Source organism: Chiloscyllium punctatum, chromosome 2 (genome assembly GCF_047496795.1).
Source record: "Chiloscyllium punctatum isolate Juve2018m chromosome 2, sChiPun1.3, whole genome shotgun sequence".
Taxonomy (NCBI): domain Eukaryota; kingdom Metazoa; phylum Chordata; class Chondrichthyes; order Orectolobiformes; family Hemiscylliidae; genus Chiloscyllium; species Chiloscyllium punctatum.
This window is the reverse complement of record NC_092740.1, coordinates 145,620,546-145,640,489: the sequence shown is the minus strand read 5'-3', so window position 1 is coordinate 145,640,489 and position 19,944 is coordinate 145,620,546. Positions and strand designations below refer to the sequence as shown.

Below are 19,944 nucleotides of genomic sequence, written 5' to 3'. Positions count from 1 at the left end.
ATTGTGCTTTTTAACTTGGGAACTATGTTAGGCAGGAGGCTGGCAGAACACAGCAAGCAAAGCAACATCAGGAGGTGGAGAAGTTGACGTTTTGGGTGTAACCCTTCTTCAGGACTGGGGGTGGGTGTGGGGGGAGCTGTAGATAAAGGAGGTGGTGGGACAGGGTGGGGTGAAGTGGGGATAGGTGAAGACAGGTAGAGGGTATGACCTGGTTGGTTGATGGGAGGAATGAATCCGGTTGGTGGCGGGGAGGAGTGGAAGGAACAGGGAAGGGCTGGCAAGTTGGGGGATGGAAGGGAGGTTATTTGAAATTGGAGAACTCAATGTTGAGTCCTCTGGGTTGTAGGCTGCCCAGGCTTACGATGAGGTGTTGTTCCTCCAATTTGCGGTGTGTTTCATTGTAGCAATGGAAGAGGAAAAGGATGGTCATGTCGGAAAGGGAATGGTTTGGGGAATTGAAATGGGCAGTGACTGCGGCCCAACTGAGATGCTTGGCAAATTATGTTGTTAAGGTCTGGATCAGCGTAGAATCAGAAACAGTGTTGTACCAACTGTGACAAGGATATATGTGATAGCACTGGCACTCCCCAGTTCCCCTCTCCTCCGCTAGCTCCCTTTTTCACCATCTCTTCCACCCTCACCACTCCTCCTATCCCCTTCTCCCTAGCCCCATTCCAAACTCTTCCTGTACCCCTCACCCCTTCCATCCCTTCTAACCTTTTCCACCAAACTCCTTTCCTTCTCCACCCCCAAACCCCTTACCTCACTCTTATTCCACTCACCTCCATTCACTCCCACCATCTCTCTCTCTCTCTTTCCCCTGCCCTCAATGCCCTTTAACATTACACTCCCCTCCCCTCACTCCTTCCCCCGATTTGCCCCATCTCCTCTAAACTCCACCATGGGCACCTCCAACCCGCCATCTACTCCTTGCAGGTCCCCTATCGGGCCGGAAGGTGGCAGCTGCGAGTCGGGGCGAGGCGTGTTGGGGGCGGGGCTGCGGGGGGGGGCGTTGCCGTGGTCGGGGCTGGAAAAGGAGAGGCGCGTGTTTGGATGGTGGGCGTGGCCGTGGCACAACGTGGTGAGGGAGGCGCGTCGTTGAGTGTTTTGAGGTGGTGCCGGGGGGCGTGGCCGGGGCGTGAAGGGGACGTGGAATGTGAGGCCTGAACCTGGGGGCGTGGCCGAGGGTTGGGGCGCGTAACGCTGTCGAGGTTTAGGGGCGGGGCTTGTCTCGGTCCCGCCTCTGCCGCGGTGGTGTGTGGGTGTGGACTCGGTGGGCCGGGTGATGAAGGCCGCTCAGCAGCTGATGAAAGTGTTCGTGACTCGCCGGATTCCTAAGGACGGTTTGCAGGCTCTGTCCGAGTCCGGGATGTGAGTATCCCGCCTTTCCTCCCCGCCGCTCCGACCCAGGGCATCCGTTCTCCCGCCGCCGAGACTGAAGGCCCTGAGCCTGGGCAGCTCCAATGGGGGAAATAAGGGCATTATAGAGAGAGAGAGAGAGAGATAGCGCCCTGTTTGTGAACGTACTAAAGAATTAATTCTGCAATTGGAAAGTATACCAAAATGTTAGAAACACTCAGCAGGTCCAGCAGCGTCTGTGGAGAGAGGAACATAATTAACGTTTGAGGCCCAAGACCTTACCTTCAGGAGGACATCAGCCCTGACCTGATCAGTGTTTCCATCGCTTTCTGTTCTTATTTCAAAGCTCGGTCACATCTTCTGCAGCATTTTGCTTTCTCGTTTTAGATTGAACCTGAGTCTCCAAGAAGATTGTTTTAATGATTGCACCGAAAGCTTCACAAACCTTGCAAATACACTGAAAGCTTTTGTTTCATTATTTTAGGTCCCACCAACTCCACATTTAATTCCTAGGGGATTAACAGAAGGTCACTGCGTTTTAATACCATGTCTGTGTTTTAGCTGTTTGCAGTCCAGTGGATGGTTTTGTATTCGCTGGTTCATTTACATAGATACTGTTTGGTACTGAAATGCATTTCATCCTTGAATCAGAGGATTCATGTGAACATGCTGTGCAGTCAGTATATGGTGAGGTTGGCACTAAGGTTTTAGTTATTCTAATTGCTTAACAAACTTGGTCAAATATTAGTTTTCAAGGGTTTCTGTTCATTAATCACTTGGCGATAGTGAGAACTGCAGGTGCTAGAGAGTCAGATTGGATAAAGAGTGGAGCTGGAAAAAGCACAGCAAGTTAAGCAGTATCAGAGGGGGGGGGGGTCAACATTGCAGGTCAGAACGTTTCAAAAGGTTCTGATCTGAAATGTCGACTCCTGTAATGCTGCTAGACTTGCTGTGCTTTTCCCAGCTCCACTCCTTATCCATTCAGTCTGTCATCCCTATGCAAGTTCTCTGAAAGAACAATTTCCTGTATCAAATACTGTAGCTTCTTGCCCTTGTAAATGTTTTTCAAATATTTATCAAATCCCCCTTTAAAGCTGCTTTTGGGACTGTTTTTGTTGAATATTCCATGTCCTAGCAAACCTCTGCATTAAAAAAAATGAACTGCTTTTGCTCTTCTATAGATAATAAGATAAATTAATTTTCAATATTGTGGAAAAACTCTACATTTAACTTATCCAACCTGTTGTAACTTTGACAAATTTAATTTTCTCAGTTTTCTTGTAAAAAGTGAATGTAAGAAGGCATGCAAGTTGCAAACTCTTATCCTAATTGGAACATTGATTGCTCCATTAATGAGTTGTAAGTATCAGATCTGTATACTTGCCAAATATGGATGGTTTCCCATAGACCACTTCATGATTCTTCTCGGAAACAAAAGGACTGTCCAGAACTGATCTTCACTTAGAACTAACCACACATTTAATTTCCTTTACATAATGCCTGTATCTTGTTAACTGCTTACATAATTCTTCCACACTGTCTGAACACTGCTGTTTTTCTTTTATATTCAATGTCATATGTTTAGATCATAAGACCATAAGACCATAAGACATAGGAGTGGAAGTAAGGCCATTCGGCCCATCGAGTCCACTCCGCCATTCAATCATGGCTGATGCGCATTTCAGCTCCACTTGCCAGCGTTCTCCCCGTAGCCCTTAATTCCTCTAGACAACAAGAACCAATCAATCTCGGCCTTGAAGACATTTAGCGTCCCGGCTTCCACTGCACTCCGTGGCAATGAATTCCACAGGCCCACCACTCTCTGGCTGAAGAAATGTCTCCGCATTTCCGTTCTGAAATGACCCCCTCTAATTCTAAGGCTGTGTCCACGGGTCCTAGTCTCCTCGCCTAACAGAAACAATTTTCTAGCATCCACCTTTTCAAAGCCATGTATTATTTTGTACGTCTCTATTAGATCTCCCCTTAATCTTCTAAACTCCAACGAATACAATCCCAGTATCCTCAGCCGTTCCTCATATGCTAGACCTGTCATTCCAGGGATCATCCGTGTGAATCTCCGCTGGACACGTTCCAGTGCCAGTATGTCCTTCCTGAGGTGTGGGGACCAAAACTGGACACAGTACTCCAAATTAATTAAAATCCTTTTCTTAATTAATACAAGTTGAAATTATATTCACCTTATGGTTCTAGCCATCATTTTCTGAACAGCTTCTCTTCAAAATCAACCCCCTTCAATACAACTTACTATGAAGCTTAAATGTAGTCAGGAAAATAATGTCAGGAGTGACTGTTGGTTTGATTTTGTTGTGTTCCAGTTGCAATATTCAACAATGGGACTCTGATGAGCCAGTACCAAAGGAAGAGTTGCTGAAGGGGGTTATAGGAGCACATGGCCTTTACTGTATGTTGTCGGACAAAATCGATCATGAGGTTTTACAAGCAGCAGGTAAGCTGTGTTGTTCTTAACAGAACTGATGTCACAGTTACGTACAATTTCTGGCAAGTGGGAGAAGTGTTTTATTGTGTAAACCTAGCAGTCCCGTTGTGAACCACGAATATTTTAACCTGCCAGAATGGTGAGATGGTGAAAAATAATCCTTTCTATACATCTCTTCTGTTTAGGATTGATTCTGCTGCAGATTCTTTTGTCTTTCCACACCATTAAGAAATCAATTTTAGGAGAAGGGTGAGACTTTTCATCCAGAAGAGAGAATCACTTTAATGAAATGATTCTTTTTGGTTCACCTTTGGTTCACTTTGGACAAGATGTGGTATTTATGGAAAAGGTATAAAAAGCATTTGATAATGTGTTACATCCAAGGTTATTGTCTAGGGTATGTTGCTGGAAACGCACAGCAGATCAGGCAGCATAAGGGGAGCAGGAGAAGGACTGATGAAGGCCCTGATGAACGTCTTATGCCCGCAATGTCAATTCTCCTGTTCCTCAGATGCTGCCTGACCTGCTGTGCTTTTTCAGCAACACACCCTCAACTTCGATCTCCAAACTAAGCTCCTGGTGTATAAGCATGGAAAACATGGCTAACAGGAAACATAGTTAGGGTAAATGTCTTTTTCTATTTAATGGACAGGAACATGGAGTAAGATGGGATTGAGTGTTGGGGCCTAAACTATTTGCAGTTTATATCAATGAATTTGATGAAGGGTTCAAATGTATGCTAATGAAATTTGCTAATGACACCAAGATAGGTCAGAGACTAAGCTGTTGAGAGGAATTATCACTGAGCCTACAAAGGAATGCAGATAGTTTGTGAATGGGCACAAATTTGTCAGCTGGGATATAATGTGGGACATGACCACTGTGGCAGGAAGAATAGAGAAAAATTATACTAATGGAGAGAGAGATTGCAGGACTTTGTGGTACTGAGGAAATGAAACGTCCAGCTACGTAAAATACAAAATGTTAGTATGCAGATACAGCAAGTGATTAGGAAGGTAAACAGAATGTTGATGTTTATTGCAAGGGGAATGGAATATAAAAATTGGGATGTTTTACTACACCTGCACAGGGTGTTGATGAGGCAACATCTAGAGTACTTTGAACAGTTTTGGTCTCCTTAATTGAAAAAGGAAATTATTTTAGAAGCATATCAAAAAAGTTCATTTGACAGATTCTTGAGATGACGGACTTATGAAGAAAGGCTGAACAAGTTGGGCCGACACCCACTGGAGTTGGAAGATTGAGAGGCGATCTCATTGAAAGATATAAAATCCTGAGAGGACTCAACACTATTAAGTGAATGTTGTGGGAGAGACTTGGATCGAGAACTCCCTCTTAAGATGTAGAAGGGAAAAATGTTTTCTCTTAGAGTAATGTGGAATTTCCTTTCAGAGAAGGTAGTGGGGACTGAATCATTGCATTTATTAAAAGCTGAGTTTGACAGATGTTTGATAGACAAAGGAATCAAAATTAAGGGTGTTGGGGATAGATAGGCGGAGATGGAATGACAAAGTGATTGAACATGATCTTTTGGAGTGGTTGAGCAGAATTAAAAGACCAGATGACTTGTGTTTCCGTTCCTATACGGTACCTCCTTTTTCTGGTGGCAAGCAGATTAATTCCTGAACAAAAGACATTTGGTATTTTCCTGATTCTTGTCTGTTCAGTTTGTCTCGTTGCTGATTAATAAGTGTCCTTCCATGAGTGAAAAGACCGCATGCCAACAACTTCAGTGTCTGAGCACATAATAAATAAAGAACATAATTTAAAATAGAGGGATTATGTTGGTGTGGTTTATTAGTTGCCGATAAAATGCTGCACAAGAGTCAGTTTTTACTACTTCTTGGGCTCACATTCCTTGTGAATAATTGAGGTCAGAGCAGTTGACATTATGTACTTGGACTTTACTAAAGTCTTTGACGAGGTTCAATATGGTAGACTGATTATTAAAGTTAGATCACGTGATGCAGGGTGAAATTGCCATTTGGATACAAAATAGACTTAACAGCAGAGGACAGTGCGTGGTGTTTGAAGATTGTTTTTCAAACTGGAGCTCTGTGACCAGCAGTGTTCCACAGGGAACAGTGCTGGATCCACTTTTGTTTGTCATTTTTTTAATATAAATAATTTGAATGAGAATATAGAAGGCATGATTAGTAAATTTATGGATGGCGCCAAAATTAGTGGTATAGTGGACAGTGAAGAAACTTACGAGGTTACAAAGAGATCTTGATCAATTGGGTCATTGGGCTGAAGAGTGGGAAATGGAGTTTAATTTGGATAAATGAGGTATTACGTTTTGGGAAAACCAACAAACAATTGTACAATTAAAAGTAAGGTTTTGGGCAGTGTTGTAGAACAGATGCACCTAGGATTTCAGGTACATAATTCTTTGAAGTTTGCATCACATAGAGATAGGATAATTAAGAAGGCTTTTATCATGCTTGCCTTCATTGCTCAGGCCTTTGAGTACACGAGTTGGGACATTATGATAAGGTTATACAAGGTGTTGGTGAGGCTTCTTTTGGAGGACTGTGTCCAGTTCTGATCTCCCTCTTATAGGAAGGATATTAAACTAGAGAATGTTCAGAGGACATTACTCTGTTGCTGGGAGTGGAGAGTTTGAATTAAGGAAAGGTTGAATAGGCTGGGACACTTTTTTCACTGGAGCGTAGGACTTTGAGAGGTGACCTTAGAGATTTATAATATCATGAGGGGCAAGACAAGGTAAATGGCAAATGTCTTTTCCTGACAATGGGGGATTTCAAGATGACGGGCATATTTTTAAGGAGAGAATAGATTTTAAAAAAACAGGGAGGTTCGTGTGTAGAATGAATTGCCAGAGGAAATGACGGATATGGATACTGTTACAACATTTAAAAGACATTTTGGATAAGTACATAAATAAGAAATGTCTGGAGGGATATGAATCAAGCGCAAGTAGGTGGGACTAATTTAGTTTAGTCAGCATGGACCTATTGGATCAAAGGCAAGATTAGAGTGGTGCTGGAAAAGCACAGTAGGTCAGGCAGCATCCGAGGAGTGGGAAAATCGACATTTCAGGCAAAAGCCCAACCTGTTTCCATGCTGTATGACTCTTTAAGACTTTGCCAGATCAATTTGTGGGATCAAAGGTGTTCGATTTTAGTTTTAGAATAATGCTTCTCTTCAAAGGAATTTCCTTTTTCTTGTTCTATTACAGGTCCAAATTTGAAAGTCATCAGCACATTGTCTGTTGGATTTGACCACCTCTCTATAGATGAAATTAAAAAGCGGTAAAAACTAGTTTTTAAACTTTCTTAATTAGTCTTGACATGTGGACCAAGCAATGTCATTGTAAATTCTTTATTGCTCTGAGTCAACTATGTACAGTAGTGCAGGACTGGAATTTTGAATAGACCAAACCAGGTCATGTGAGGCAAGTAAGAGGACAGGTGTGTGGTCAGGATCCTTCTTCCTTAAAGGACATTCATAAACAAACAGCTTTCTTGCATCAAATGAAACAAAGCAATGTGGATGCTGGAAATCTCAATCAAAAACAGAAATTGCTACAGGAACTCGGCAGGTCTGGCAGCACCTGTGTAGAGAAATCAGAGCTTCTCTAAACATTTGGAGTTCAGTGACTTTGAAGAAGGGTTTCCGAGCTTCCATCAAGAGCACTGACTTGTAAGGGCTGATGAGTTACTGGATCTTTGAGTGCACAGTTAATTAGAAAGTGCTCTGTTCACCACAACATACTTGTCCTGAACCTGATTAGATTCACAGGAATTGAAATTCTATCTTCTGTGCATGTCTTTCTTGGTGACGTATCCATACAGGGCAAGACCTCTGCAGAAGCTAAACATCGAGTGAAGCACGCTGTACGCTAACCTATCAAACACTCCTGTAGGAACTTTAAGATATGTTAGATCTGGACTAGTGCTGTTGCTGCTGCACTGTTAAATCAATGCTCCCATCACAAATATTGTACTGGGGTACATAAACACCTGTACATTAAAACTCCCTTTTTTTAAACATAGTTTTTATTAAAACTGTCTTTGGATAGGTGCCGTCTGCTACAGTTGTCACATGCACCAATATTCTTTGACTTCCCTGAATAAGATTGCTAATCATGTCTAAAGTGAAACAGTTCACTGCTTTGTGCCAACATCCAGACAAACCTGTTTGAATTCTTTGTCCAGAAAACGTTGGTGCTGGCATTAAATTAAACTTTAGTTCCCAAAAATCAGGTTGTAGCAGTAAGCAGTGGGGACTGACGAAAAAATGTGGAGGTTTCAAAAGAAGTAGTTACTGCAACATCTGGGAATCTAAGAACAGAAGCTGCTCTGGCTTGATACAAAATTGGGTAGTTCACTCAGCAAACAATTTGGGGTTTGTAGCATGGGACATCAAAATGCCACATTGTTTATATTGGAGTGTGTGATCAGTGTTCTGTAGAGATGCACCCTATTGTTTTAAGTTCAGAAAGCTCAGGTATTTGATGGCCATGACCGGGCCCAAGGTTGAATGTGCCCCACAGTTCAATGTGAAAGCTGCTGAACTTAGGGTGATCTGGAATTGAGTAAAGAAATACTCAGCAACTTCAGCAGTGATTTAAATCTGTCTCTTTTATTAGTGAATCAGATAGACAGTCATGTACAGTGATGTGGAATACTACACACATGTTTAGTTCTACATTGGACGGCCCAACCAGTTCTGAAGATTTGGCTTATTTCAAGATTTCCAACCCTTTGTTTTCCTTCTTGGATATATCACTATTCTAAAGGAACACCATTTGCTTTCAAAGAAGCAGGTGTTGGTAAAGGAAAGGGTAATAGTCTGAAGAACTAAAGCCTCAGATTGTGCTGCAGCTGGGAATCCTTGATCATAAAACTGAGTAACAAAAGCAAAAGACTATTCCAATACTGAATACCTTTAATCATTCATAAACAAACATCCTTTGTATTAACCTTTTTTACAGAGTAGATATCATGCACTTGGATTTTAGCATCTGGGCTAGAGGAACCAGCCTTACCAAAGTATTTATAGATGCTTTAGTGTAATGCTGTGTGAACTATTGGCAGGATAAATGCGACAATCTGTAATGGATATGATGAAGTACAGACAATGATTTTTTAAAAACTACTTCCAAGATCTCTCTGTGAATTGGCTATAGAAAATATCTACAATAATAATTAGTTAGAAGCCAGGCTTCCGAGGAGCTGACTACAAATGCTTTGATAATTTAGAATCTTTCAAATCAAATATAAAAATACAAGAAAACACACATTGAAGAGTAATTTTTAAAATATAAATTTGTAAGAATCCTCTCCATGAAGCTTTGTGCCCTGAATTCTCCTCACTGCTGTCTATCCTCTTGTTCTGCTGTGCAAATCTCCTTGCACAGACTTTAGTTGACAACTTTGTTTCCTTAACCCCATACCCACTGTCGATTTTTGCCATCACACATATCTCACCTCTTGAGGTCTCACTCATCAAACAGGTTTTCTGTGATCATCTTTCTCCTCTCAACTCTGTGTGCACACACCATATCTTAATCCTATCTAGTCCAATCCCACTGTCCTGCACGTCCAACCTCTCTTTCATATCTCATCCAATCTGATACCATTCTCCTGCTCATTCCCCTAGCCATTAATATTCCATCCAATCTATCCTTTTCTCTTCCTTGCTTCCTGCATCCTTGATAATTACTCATTTTTTAAAAAATATCTAATTTTTTTAAAGTATTTCCAATTGCTGCTTCAACAGCAGTGAATGGCAAAAAATTCCATAATGCAAGCTACCCTCTATGTAAAGACTTTATTTCTCTGATCTTTTCCAGTTACCTTAAATTTATACTGATCATACTGATCAGTTCAGATAATTTACTGCTATTTTGATACCAATTTTTAAAAAAATGTCTGTGTTTGAAGGGGAATCCGAGTGGGTTACACCCCTGACGTCCTGACCGATGCCACTGCTGAACTCACCGTGGCTTTGCTCCTGGCAACATCTCGTCGTCTGATGGAGGCAACAGAGGAAGTGAAAAAGTAGGTGATGTGTACAGGAAGCGGTCTTTTCTCAATAGATAATTTTTGACAAAGGTCACTAATTTGTTTGTTCTGTTCCAGTGGTGGATGGACAACTTGGAAACCCCTTTGGATGTGTGGTTATGGACTGTCCGGCAGCACTGTGGGAATTGTGGGCTTAGGAAGAATAGGTAAATGCATATTTTTTAAAAAAAAAGTAAAAGCACTTCTACAAAACATGATATTGAAACAATGATCTTGTAGTGGTGTAAATTATTTAAAAGAATTTTTAAAATGTGGATTCTCAGCGCAACATTTTTGCTATTCAGATGCATTTCACATTACATTATGAAGTTCCATTTTTGTATTCCTAGAAGTTACTTCAATGGATTGAAGGTATTGTTGCTTCACACTAAGAAATTTCTGGCAAAAGTTAGTGAAACCATTAAGAGGTGATGTGTCTTAGGTGGTAGAATTGTGAAGGGCATGGCAGCAAATCATTCCCCAGTTCATCTTAGAATCCCTACTGTGTGGAAGCAGGATATTTGATCCATCAAGTCTACACTGACCTCCGAAGTGCATCCCAATCAGACCCACCACTCTACCCTCCTGTCCCTATAACCCTGCATTTCCCCATGGCTAGTCCACCTAGATTGCACATCCCTGAGCTCTACAGCACAATTTAGCATGGGCACTCCACCTAACCTTTGGACTGCAGGAAACTGGAGTACCTGAGGGAACCCATGCAGACACTGGGAGAATGTGAATACTTCATGCAGGCAATTGCCTGAAGCTGGAATCGAACTCTCTGGTCCCTGGTGCTGTGAGGCCACAGTGCTAACCACTGTGCCACCCCAGTTGAGCTTTAATTTGGGAAATAACAGATTATCTTTCTTCAGCCTGTGGAATTTTTAGGTAGCAAATGGGACACTAATGAATGCAAGAGATGGGCGAAGAAATGTCTTGCATTTATACATCACTGTCCATGACTATAGGATGTCCCAAAATGCTTTTAAGCCTTGAAATACAGTCACTGTTGTTGTGTAGGAAATATGGCAGCCAATTTGTACATAGTGAGCTTCCACAGACGGCAATAAATAATGAACAAAATTTGTTTTTGAACTGATTGAGGGATAAATATTGAGCAGGATTCCAAGGCTAGTTTAACTGCTCCTCTTCATAATAGTACTATTGAATCTTGTGAACCCATCTAAGGAGGTAAGTGAAGCTCAGGTTTAAGTCTCATTGGAAAAACATCGCCAGCAGCAGGGCAACACATCCCAACATTGCACTGGAGTGCTAGCTTTGATTTTCGTGCATAATTCCTGTAGTTAGCATGAAACTACAGCTTTTTGAATCAGAGGCATGGCTACTGTACCAAGTCACAGCTGACCCTTTTTTACCTTCAATAACAGTTACCTAAATATAGATTTTAAGAGTAACTGTACAGTGGAACAATGAAATTGTCAACTTGCTTCAGGGGAAAAAAGGAATAAAATTTCAGATACTGATAATCTGAAACATTTAAGCACGTCATTCAGCATCTGCACAGAAGGGTTCAGCTATAACTATTTGTCAAGAATTTCTAATATTTTCTGGTTTTTCCCTTTAGCTTTTGGATGTAACCCTTAACTGTGATATGTAAAACATCTTATGATAATTCTTAGGTTGTCTTTGGATGGATTGCATATGTTTTGACAATGTATGTACTTTGCGTGAGCCATTTTCAGTATGATGTCAGATAGGATGCATGTATGACCTTTGTCGGTTACCTTCCATCATTTGAAGTCTGTCAATTTTGCTATGTTACCAGATGCTAGGAGAAATTGAGAGCAGATTGAAATCACTGGAGTTTTTAAATGAGTTTAATTTCCTACTTAGCGTAGATATGGCTCAGTGAAAACACTTACATTGGCAGTCACCAATATGATCATCAAGTACACTTAACACAATACCTTTCCATAAGACCATAAGACATAGGAGTGGAAGTAAAGCCATTCGGCCCATCGAGTCCACTCCGCCATTCAATCATGGCTGATGGGCATTTCAACTCCACTTACCCGCATTCTCCCCATAGCCCTTAATTCCTCGAGACAACAAGAATCTATCAATCTCTGCTTGAAGAGATTTAGCGTCCCGGCCTCCACTGCACTCTGCGGCAAGGAATTCCATAGGCCCACCACTCTCTGGCTGAAGAAATGTCTCTGCATTTCTGTTCTGAATTGACCCCCTCTAATTTTAAGGCTGTGTCCACGGGTCCTAGTCTCCTCACCTAACGGAAACAATTTCCTAGCATCCACCCTTTCCAAGCCATGTATTATCTTGTACAAGTTATCTTGTACTAGTTATCTTCGTAACTAGTCTGCATTTAACTTGAATTACTTGGAAGGTCACCAGCTCAAACTCTGCTGCAGAGCTTCAGTAAATAATGCTGGCCAAAATACTATAGACACAGCAAGTTTTGGATGAAGCGTACTCCCCTTATGTCCTGTTAGGTGAACAAACATCTAAAGAGATACCAGGATACCTGTTGAAGAGCAGTAAGTGTTTGTGATGTCTTGACCAACATTTGTCCCTTAAACAAAATCATTAGATTGCCAGGCTAGATATGTCGTCTATTTGAGAGAATTCTGTGCACAAATTGGCTGTTTTGTTTGCCTAAAAGGGGCGGCTCAGTGGTTAGCACTGCTGCCTCAGAGCACCAGGAACCCAGGTTTAATTCCAGCCTCAGGCAACTGTCCGTGTGGAGTTTACACATTCTCCCAGTGTCTCCATGGGTTTCCTCCGGGTGCTCCGGTTTCCTCCCACAGTCCAAAGATGTGTAGATTAGGTGGAATGGCTATACCAAATTGCCCATAATGTTCAGGGATGTGTATGTTAGGGTAAATATAGGGTAGGGGGGAATGGGTCGGGGTGGATTATTCGTCAGATGGTCAGTGTGGATTTGTTGGGCCAAAGGGCCTGTTTCCACACTGTAGGGATTCAATGATCCTATGAATTTCATTGACTGCACTTAAAAATAAACCAATTCCTTCACTGCGTCGTGTTAAGCATTTTGTATATAAATACAAGAATTTGCCTTAAAATAATTTTGTAAGCACGTTTTACTTTTAGGCCTTGCAATTGCACAGCGTCTGAAGCCATTTGGAGTGAGAAAATTCATCTACACTGGACGTCAGCCTCGGCCTGAAGCTGCTGCCCAGATTCAGGGTGAATATGGTGGGTAACTCTTAAGTTCTTCTTAAGGTCCAAATGTTTTTAAAAAACATGCGTATTAAACACAGCTGCCATTTTAGTTTCCATTTGGAGAAAAGTTGTGGCGTTAACTTAGTTTCCTTCCATTTTTATGCCTCTCATGGATCTCCCTTTTCCTGTTTTTCTTCTGGGACTCACATTGCTGTCACTTCAGCAGTTGCACCAGACTCAAACAGGATTTTCTTCAGCATCCAGAAGAAGTATTTACCCATTTTGTTTATTGCCATTTGTTTGTTGAAGCAAAAAAAGAAATCTTGTGGACAATTTGCAAGTTTTGATTTTGTTTCACCCCATATTCCAGTAATAGGTTCCAGTTTAGATTAAATTAGATTAGATTCCCTACTGTGTGGAAACAGGCCCTTCGGCCCAACCAGAGTAACCCACCCAGACCCATTTCTCTCTGACCTAACACTATTTAGCATGGCCAATTCACCTAACCTGTGGGAGGAAACCAGAGCAAACCCACGCAGACACAGGGAGAATGTGCAAACTCCACACAGTCAGTCACCCGAGGCTGGAATTGAACCTGGGATCCTGGTACTATGAGGCAGCAGTGCTAACCACTGAGCCACGGTGCTGCCCACTATGGTATTTACCTATGAATGAACATCTAATAGACTTGACTAACCCAAACAGTCCAAAGGCATTCTCCCATGAAAGCTGGTATTACAGTCCTTACAGAGGCTGATAGGTTTTTGAAAAAGTTACTGACTGAAAGGATCTCACACTTGGATTTCAAGTTTTAAGGCTTTTACTGTAATAAAGTAAAAGCACCAACAACTAATAAATCCCACACCACTCTTACATTTCAGGAGAACTGGCGTAACTCCAAATTTCCAATGGGTTCACTCCTTGTTTTGTCAAGTGAGCATCAAAATGTTCTTTGTTCAGTTTTCAGAGTTTTCAAACTGACCACCAGCAGTAAAATCCAGTCTGCTTATCTATCTTCCTGGGCTTGCTTAGACAAACTTTCTGGATTTCTTAGTCCCTAGCTGAAGAGATGCATTCTAACTTCCTTCCCACATCCCGCTAGGATGCCGGTCATTTTACTGGGGATTTGGTCCTGGGGAATGAGCTCGGTCAAATGTTAGATTCGGAGGTAGGTGAGCACTTGATTATACCTGTGTTAAAGAGTTGGTTGATAATGTATCAGTCATATTTTAAAAAAAAAGCCTCAAACCCCTATCACTTGCTGGCTAAAGTACAGTTTTGTAATATAGTCATAGTAATCAAAGCCACCAGTGTTTAACCTGATGTTTTGACCTGTGTTTTACAGGTTGCAGTTCTAAAATTATGATACACATCTTGTATCTAAGTTTTGACACCAGCAAGCCCCTCTTTCCCCAATGTGAACAACCCTAACTTCCTAGTCTGTCCTTGTAATGAGATGATCCAGGCTGAGACATCACTTGTATAAGTTTTTTTTCACTTTGTTAGATTGCAATATCATCAAACATGGGCACCAAAATAGAATCTGAAATACAAATGTACCAAGGCATCCAGTAAATGTTTTGTAATCTGAGCAATACTATTAATGAGCAACTTGGCTGTCTCGGTAGCTTTCCTACATTTGAATATTCTCTCTCCCAACTCAGTTTCCCATTTTGGCTAAAATTAAGTACAGTTTGTCAGATAAGGTCTTTTCCCTGGGATGGGGCAGTCCAAAATTAGAGGGCATAGTTTAAGGTGAGAGGGGAAGGATTTAAAAGGGACCTAAGGGCAACTTTTTCATGCAATGGGTGGTACATGTATGGAATGAGCTACCAGAGGAAGTGCTGGAGGCTGGTACAATTACAACATTTTAAAAGGCTTTTGAATGGGTACATGACTAGGAAGGGTTTAGGGGCATATGGGCCAAATGCTGGCAAATGGAACTTGATATATTTAGGATATCTGGTCTGCATGGACAAGTTGGACCAAAGGGTCTGTTTCCATGCTATAGAGCTGCATGACTCTATGACCTGTAAAATGAATCGTCAGACTCTACAGCAGGAACATGGAAATTTAACTTGCATTTTAAGTCAGTGCAACTACAGAAGATGCACACATCACATACAGACATTAATGCCTGTAACAGCACTACCCAGGGTACTGGAGTTACCTTCTTGCCCAAGTTGAACTCTATTGTGAAACAAGTATAACCGTGAATTCACTCAGCATCTGTGAAACAATGCTGACAAAGGCATGAATTAAAACAGTTAAAGGTAAAGTGGCTTGCTTTATTCATCAACCTGTTAAGTTAATTATACATTTTATTTTTTGCAGTTGCTAATATATATTGTTTAAAGTGACTTGGATAGTTAAATCTCTTCTGACCAGTTTGTACTACTACAGTAAACATTTTGTCATTATGTTTTACTATTTGTCTCTCACTTGACAGCAGCCATCTAGAGAGGGGGCCGCTGACTAAAGTGATGAGGTGGCATGGGTGAGTGAAGCAATGATGTAGAGCCAAGCAGGCAATAAGCAAAGCAATGAGGAGGTAGTGAGCAGGAGTAAGAAGAAAATGGAGAAAGGGCTGGCAGACGACAATGATGTCAGCGGCACTAAATTCCAGTTCTTCAGTAGAAAGTGCAATGATCTTATAAAAGGGTATTAAGTAATGCAACTTGAATCAGATTGTATGTTCATTTCATATGCAGTACCCCTGAATAAGTTAGCTGAAGAATCTGACTTCGTCGTCATATCGTGTTCCTTCAGTCCTGAAACAAAGGATATGTGTAATGCTGACCTGTTTTCCAAAATGAAGAAGACAGCAATTTTTATCAATACAAGCAGGTAGGTAACATTGTGTCCCAGTCCTCGTTAGCCCCTTCACTTTTCAAAAGATATCTGGAGAAGAACTTAGGCATATGTACATTTAACTTCACTGAACTATTCTCAACTAACCTGGAAAAATATTTCTGTGGGTGAGTGAGCAATTGATGGAAGTTTTTCTCTGGGGATAAATAATGACAGCAGTTAACATTGATTCACTTGTGTGTAAATGAGAGATTTCTTAAATTAATTTATTGGGTTTTTTTAAGATTTTCCAATCAGGGATGTTATCACACCTCTGGAGCAGGTGGTAATTAAATCAGGGCCTCCTGGCTCAAAGGTAGGGACACTGTCACTACACCTTTTGGAAGAGCCCCACCTTTTTGAAATAACCTGAATGCGTAATTTAGAACCTGTGATTTGTGACTTTTTTTCTTGAATAACAGTTGAAGTAGAATTTAGCTTCATGGCTTCCAAAGCTCCATCACTGGAATTCTCCTGTGTTCCAGACTAACTGGTAGAGCTTGATGTTAATGATTAGTCAGCAACTCTACTAGAGGTGTATCATTTGGTTAGGAAATGGGGATTGGTCCTTTATTGATTAGCAATTCTTATGTTTCTCTCTGCAACAGTTAACTTTCTATGAAGGAACTTCCCTATCGTTGAGCTAAAGGATTGGCATTGACCTCTTCTGCCATGTGCTCTCATGTTCCTGCCATGCTGTGATTGTTTGCTGTAGATTTAGTTTAGGTCTCGAGGTTGGGCAATAGGTTTACCAAACTCTTGTCCTAAAAAACATACCTCTGGAAATGTCTAGACTATTTGTCTGTGATTTACCCTATTTTTAAAAAAATATGCCTTCTACATAAATGTTTTTCTCACTAGTGAATTGATCTTAATTCAGTAAGTTCACTGAGCTGCCTGGGCACTGTGATTAACTCAATTCCCTGTATTGTATGTGACACTGACAAGACCCTATTTATTGACCATCTTTACTTGCCAAAGGTATTAACAATGAATAGAGTGACTCTTGTGGTGCCTGGTAGTGTCCCTAGCTTTGAGCCAGAAGTCCCACTTGCTCCAGAGGTGCGTAATAACATGTTGGAACAGGTTGATTAGATGATTGGCTGTTCATAGGTAGTTTTTACTGTGGGACCGGAATAATATGTATACCATTACATTTGGTTTACATCTATAAAAGACAATAGTGAACAGACGATTGTTGTCTTACAGCAATTCAAATTTTTCTGATATCTGCCCCAATACCTATAGGTTGTTGGCATGATTTTAGAATTACTACACTGCTGAATTTGTGCCGTTCTACATTAGATGGCTTCCACAGTCAGAAACATTTGACAGTCTGTCAGTAAAGTGCAAGGCCTATTGCCCGTGGCATTTTATGTTGGCATCACTGCAACAGGTGGAAAGAGGAACATGAGTGGTTAAATGTTAAATTTCATTTAAGGTTACATTGCACTGTTCAATCGGTTGAGATATTGTGTTTAGACATTGTGTAGCTGTAACTGAACTGGCACAGAAGTAATCGATTTCACACGTGGCAAGGTAAAAGATTTCCTTGAAACACAGCTGCTGTTCTGTTGATTTCTTTGCATCCTGCAGAGGAGCTGTAGTGAACCAGGATGATCTTTATCAAGCTCTCTCTGCTGGTCAGATTGCTGCAGCAGGACTAGATGTCACGGTTCCTGAGCCATTACCCACTGATCACCCTCTGCTGTCATTGAAAAACTGTGGTAAGTTCTAGCTTTCACCAGGTTAATGGAAGCTACAGGGACAGAAAGCTCATATCAGTCATTACAGACTCAGTGACATTTACCAATCTTTCTACAGCTAGCTGATTGACCTGAATATTCCAAGTAGTTCCTTTTTTTAAATTTGGAATGTTTTGGGTAGGGGGGGGGGGAAGGTGATGATTGGTCAGTGTTCTATAAAGGATCTGTATCTTCTTGGTCCCTCCAGGCCCAGTGATCATTTGAGTATTCTGGGCTGATGCTTAAATGCATTATATGTAAAAGATCCCATGTTACTGTTCAAAGAAGAGTCCCCCAGTATTTGTCTCTCAATTAACACCTAAAACAGATTATTTAGTCACTTATCACTGCATTGGGACAGCGCTATGTGCAAATTAATTGCCTTGTTCCTTATTTCAAAAGTAATTTTTTCAGAAGATGTGAGCTTTGTTGGCATGGCCAGCGTTTGTGGCTCAGCCCTAATTGAACTGAATGGATTACTAGGGCCATTTTTAGAGGGCAATTAAGAGTCAACCACCATGTTGTGGGTTAAATTACATGCTTGTTAGACTGAGTAAGTTTGATAGATTTTCATCTGTAAAGGCTATTAGTGAAACAAATGGATTTTTGTGACAATTGATGGTAGTTTCATGGTCACTATTACTGAGACCAACTTTATATTCCAAATTTATTATCTGAACTTAAATTACATCAGCTGCCATGGTGGCATTTGAACCCTTCTCCCAAAGTATTAGCCTTGTCTGTAGATAACTCGTCCAATGACACTTACTCCTATGCAATTATTTTTCATTTCTTAAATCCCTCCGAGATATACTTTCTATTAGATTTCTGTTGAATGTGACACTCTTGCTCATCTTAAAGAGGCTTCTCACATCTGTAGACATTCTTAACTGTTCTGTTTGGATTTCTTTAAGATTTCTGAGTAAGTCATTACATAGAGAGGCACATAAAAGTTTTCTTGGTGTGGGCTTTGTAATCTGGTGATATTTTCATTTCAGTTATACTGCCTCACATTGGAAGTGCCACTTATGCGACCAGAAACACCATGTCTGTCCTAACAGCTAACAACCTCCTGGCAGGACTCAAAGGAGAGCAAATGCCAAGTGAACTCAAACTCTAACTGGATTCTCATTGTCTAATGTTTGCACATTTACTTGATTCTTCTCTCAGTAAAGGACGATAAAGTTAAGTGAATTTATTGCAGAAGTATTGTTCTGACAGTGGTTTTTAAGAGGGATAAACTTGGAAGTTGGCCTTAAGTTGAAGAGTGAAATGGGTGTGTTTTATGGACAATTTACCTCTGAGAGAATCATTCTGTTTACTATCCATGGCAACTATTAACTACACGTCATACAGTGTATATGAAGTGACTAACTTATTCATCTGGTTATGCACAATGTATTGGAAGGATTGAAAGGGTATGATGTAACTTATGACCTTCAGTTTGATGAATTGTGCATTATGCAAATTATTTATGCCATATAATTTAATCATTCACCATGCTATTCTGTTTTTGGTAAATAGTTGATGTTCTCTTCCAAACAACTCTATCCAATATCTTTCTGTAATTGCAAATTAGAGAACATATTGATTAAATTAGAGGAGAAATGTGAAAATATTGACTATTTCATATCTACCATTTAGATTGCAGCCCTGTGACCATGGTATTCAATGCAGCAGGCCAGGCAGCATCCGAGGAGCAGGAGAATCGACGTTTCGGACATAAACCCTTCTTCGGCTTATGACCGAAACGTCGATTCCCCTGCTCCTCGGATGCTGCCTGGCCTGTTGTGCTTTTCCAGCACCACACTTTTCATCTCTGGTCTCCAGCATCTGCAGTCCTCACTTTCTCCTACCATGGTATTTAGCCCAGTTAATGTGTGGACACCCTTTCTATGTCATCTAAATTTCATAGACCTAACCTGATCTTTAACTTTTGACAGTATGGTCTGCCGATAGTCACTGTTTTTTGATTACTCTCCAGTCTTGAATTTTGCAATTTTTGTTTGTAAGTTTCTATTTACTTTGAATTCTCTTTTACAATTTGGCCATATCTTCGCAACAATTGGAATCTCTCACTATTCATAAGTTTTTAAAGAGCTTAATTTGTGCATGGAAGACAAATTTGTCTTCTGTGTCTTGAATGAATTATGGTCAGAAAATATTTTTTGAAAAGACTGTACGAACACTCCTATCAACATTTATTTCTTAGCAAACATTTGTACTATAAGCAGAGTCTAAAACATAAAGTTGAATCTGAAACACACTGGTGTCACTCGTGGTATATCGAGCTTTGTTTATATACACATCCTATAGT

At 40.8% G+C, this 19,944-nt stretch overlaps 1 protein-coding gene across 1 annotated transcript; it reads left to right on the top strand.

The window, feature by feature from the left end:
- The first annotated feature begins 1,217 nt into the window (after positions 1 to 1,217).
- Positions 1,218 to 19,893, top strand: LOC140491424 (glyoxylate reductase/hydroxypyruvate reductase-like). Its single transcript, XM_072589587.1, has 9 exons — positions 1,218 to 1,371; positions 3,696 to 3,826; positions 7,041 to 7,113; positions 9,751 to 9,867; positions 9,949 to 10,037; positions 12,961 to 13,065; positions 15,744 to 15,879; positions 17,479 to 17,609; positions 18,626 to 19,893. Exons 1-9 carry the CDS (start codon positions 1,286 to 1,288, stop codon positions 18,745 to 18,747), a joined length of 990 nt encoding a protein of 329 aa, XP_072445688.1. The 5' UTR covers positions 1,218 to 1,285; the 3' UTR covers positions 18,748 to 19,893.
- Positions 19,894 to 19,944: the final 51 nt, after the last annotated feature.

Bases quoted from the DNA above. Each gene is read 5' to 3' on its own strand.
- LOC140491424 (XM_072589587.1), top strand. From the start codon at position 1,286: ATGAAGGCCGCTCAGCAGCTGATGAAAGTGTTCGTGACTCGCCGGATT. The intron at 3,827-7,040 runs GTAAGCTGTGTT...GTTCTATTACAG, and splicing joins TGAGGTTTTACAAGCAGCAG to GTCCAAATTTGAAAGTCATC. The intron at 9,868-9,948 runs GTAGGTGATGTG...GTTCTGTTCCAG, and splicing joins GCAACAGAGGAAGTGAAAAA to TGGTGGATGGACAACTTGGA.